The 2,577-nt window shown below is 61.1% G+C and overlaps 2 protein-coding genes across 2 annotated transcripts in view; both read right to left on the bottom strand.

The window, feature by feature from the left end:
- Window positions 1-1,803: 1,803 nt before the first annotated feature.
- LOC106894487 (chromosome unknown open reading frame, human C17orf89) lies at window positions 1,804-2,484 on the bottom strand. The gene is made up of 3 exons (XM_014953149.1): window positions 2,182-2,484; window positions 1,971-2,081; window positions 1,804-1,895 (listed from the first exon to the last, which is right to left on the bottom strand). The coding sequence occupies exons 1-3, from the start codon at window positions 2,260-2,262 to the stop codon at window positions 1,875-1,877; spliced, it is 213 nt and encodes a 70-aa protein (XP_014808635.1). The 5' UTR covers window positions 2,263-2,484; the 3' UTR covers window positions 1,804-1,874.
- The window catches only part of LOC106894480 (uncharacterized protein C17orf89-like), a 2,274-nt gene continuing 1,524 nt past the window's right edge, over window positions 1,828-2,577 (bottom strand). The window contains exon 3 of the mRNA XM_014953137.1: window positions 1,828-1,895. The gene's annotated coding sequence lies outside the window, so the exon portion shown is untranslated. The remainder of the gene's footprint in view (window positions 1,896-2,577) is intronic.

A 2,577-nucleotide genomic window follows, 5' to 3' on the forward strand; every position in this document is an offset into this window, starting at 1 on the left:
CTCCCTCCCAAACCAGCTTGATTTTTCTGCAAGAGGTGACTCATTTGGGAACAAAAGACGTGGCTTTTAACCGGGGTGGACTTGGGGGGTGGTTCTTGGCTCAAGTTGTACCTACCTCTTCTCTCTGTGGTGGAGCCTGTTTGTTTTGTGTGTCCTTCCCACCCCCCCACGCTGTGTTTTACATCCATAGATGTCACTTCTCCGCCCCTGGAAAATGTATTTTATGAGCGAGGAAAGGGAAGAGCTTCTACGAGAGCTCTGGTTCGTTTCAGGCTCCCAGACAGTGATTCATCCTTTGGGGGTTTTTTTGGAGGTTTTTTTTTTGTTGTTGTTGTTTTGTTTTTACATCCTGACTTGCGAATGTAAGAAATCCAATCCCAAAGCTCTCAGTAGAAACGGCTGAAAATTTCCCAGCCTGGAGTCTACAGACCTCATCACTGTGGTGGTTTTTATATCCCTATCCCCAAGTGTCTTGGGGTAAAATTAAGCCTCCTTTGAGTTCGTGTCCGACGGGACCTCGCGGAGCCGGGGACTGTCACGCGCCGGGCTCTGGTCGCTGGGGAGCTCTGCTGCCGTGTGCCTGTTGCTTGAAGGATGTCATCTTCATTTCTCCTTAAAATGACACAGAGCCACAGGGCAACAGCCACGTGTGCAGGTGTGGGTCTCCAGGAGGGACCACCCGCCCCACCTCCCCGTGACTCTCATGGCCTTAACCCTCAGGACTGTCCCCCCTCCCTCTCAACAGCACAACCGAGCTTCTCCATTACGCTGTCTTAAAGCACAAATAAAGCCACCAGGCGCCCCCGGAGCTGCCCCCACAGCCCCCCCGTGTCCCTGTGTGTCGGGGAAAGGGGACAGCAGTGGGCTCTGGAGCACAGCTCCCGGTCTGCAGTGGGGAGAAAGCTCCAGGCTTCATCCCCTGCAGCACCCACCAGCCTTTCTGAAGTGACCAGGACCTGGATCTGCCCCTTCTTGCCCTGGCGGGGGCCACCCAGGGCAGGGCGAGGGCAAACTCCTGCCCCACAGGGTCAGACTTTGCCCAAATTTTGGGTTTTCTGCGTGAAGGCGAAGGACCAAAGATGCTCCTGACATTCCTCAGCAGCCGGGAAGGCTGGAAACCCAATGGAGCTGCGTCTCCTCGTGTCTGGGGTGGAGAAAACCGGAGGGGAGACTGAGCCGATCAATAAAATAAGCTGAAGCATTTTGAACTGAATTCTCCTTTTTTTTTTTTTAAATTAAAAAAAAGAGATGGGGGAGCATGACCCAGCCTCGGAGTGGGCAGCAGCGTCCACCGTGGCCTGTACCCACCGGGGGGTTCCGTCCCTGAAGGAAAAGGGGTTTTTTTGTCCTTTTTTTGAGGTTTGCTCCTCCCTGACGCTGGGGCAGAGGAGGGGAGGCCGCAAATCCTCCCGCTGCCTGGGCCTGCTTTGGGGAGAAAAAAGCTTAATTTGATGTTCTGGGGATGGAGCGGCTGCTGCCGGAGCAATCCACAGGGTGCCGCTCCATCCCCCGAACATCAAATTAAGGTTTTTTCTCCCCAAACCAGTGCCTTCCCGGTGCCTGTGTCCGTCCGGCCTCTGCCCCAGGGGAGCCTCCGGCTGCCCTTCCCGCTGCTGCCCCGGGAAATCCGGCTCTGGAGCAAAACTGGAGCTGGGAAATGTGGGGAGGGCTCTGTTAGAGCGCGGTGCGTGTCCCGGGGAGCGGGCGGGACGTCGGTTGCCCCCGGGGCCGGGCCGTTGGGGTCCCGCAGCCCCGGGTGACCGGTGTGACCTCTTTATGCTGCAATTTAAGGACAAAACCCGGTGGGGGTGGAGAGATTTTTATTCATCCGAAGAGTCTCCCGCTCGGTGAGAGGCCCCGGGGCGGCCCCGCCGTCACTTGGCCGTCGCCTTGGCCTGTAAAGAGCGGGGGGGTCAGAGCGGGCCGAGGCCCCGCCGCCCCCGTTTCTCCCCGGTTCCCCCGGGACCCACCGCCCGGGCGAAGCAGTCCCGCAGCGCCCTGAATTCCTCCAGGCAGGCGTCCCGCCGCAGCTCCGCCGTCCCGCCCGCCGCCGCCGCCACGCACCGCCCGTAGGCCGTCGCCTGCGGGGAAACCACAGGGAACCGGAGCGGCGCACCGGGGGGACCCCCGGAGCTTTCCCCCCCCTCTCCCCGGCCTCGATCACCCCCTCCCCGGCCCCACCTGCTCCCCGCAGCCCGCCAGCAGCGCGGGGAAGCGCCGCAGCCGCGCCCGAGCCCGCAGCCAGACGCCCCGGCCCGACATCTCCGCCGCCGCTCCCGCCGCTTCCTCCTCACGGCCTGGGCGCCGCCATTGCTGATCAACCGGGATTGGTCGGCCGGTCCGCTCATCAAAGTGCCGCGCCCTCGCATTGGGTGTCGGCGGACGCCCCGCCCCCTTCTGCGCGCCGATAGGGCGCTGGGCTTCTGATTGGGTGATTTTGGAAGGTCGTCCCCCTTGGCCTTCTCGGGTTAGTCGAATCGGCCTGCCGAAAGCGAGGATTGGTCATCCCCACGCAGATCCATTTCTGATTGGTCCCTCGTCGCCGGCAGCTCCGATTGGCGGAGACGCCGGTTGTTT

This window comes from Calidris pugnax, unplaced genomic scaffold (genome assembly GCF_001431845.1).
Source record: "Calidris pugnax isolate Ruff unplaced genomic scaffold, ASM143184v1 scaffold9, whole genome shotgun sequence".
Taxonomy (NCBI): Eukaryota; Metazoa; Chordata; class Aves; order Charadriiformes; family Scolopacidae; genus Calidris; species Calidris pugnax.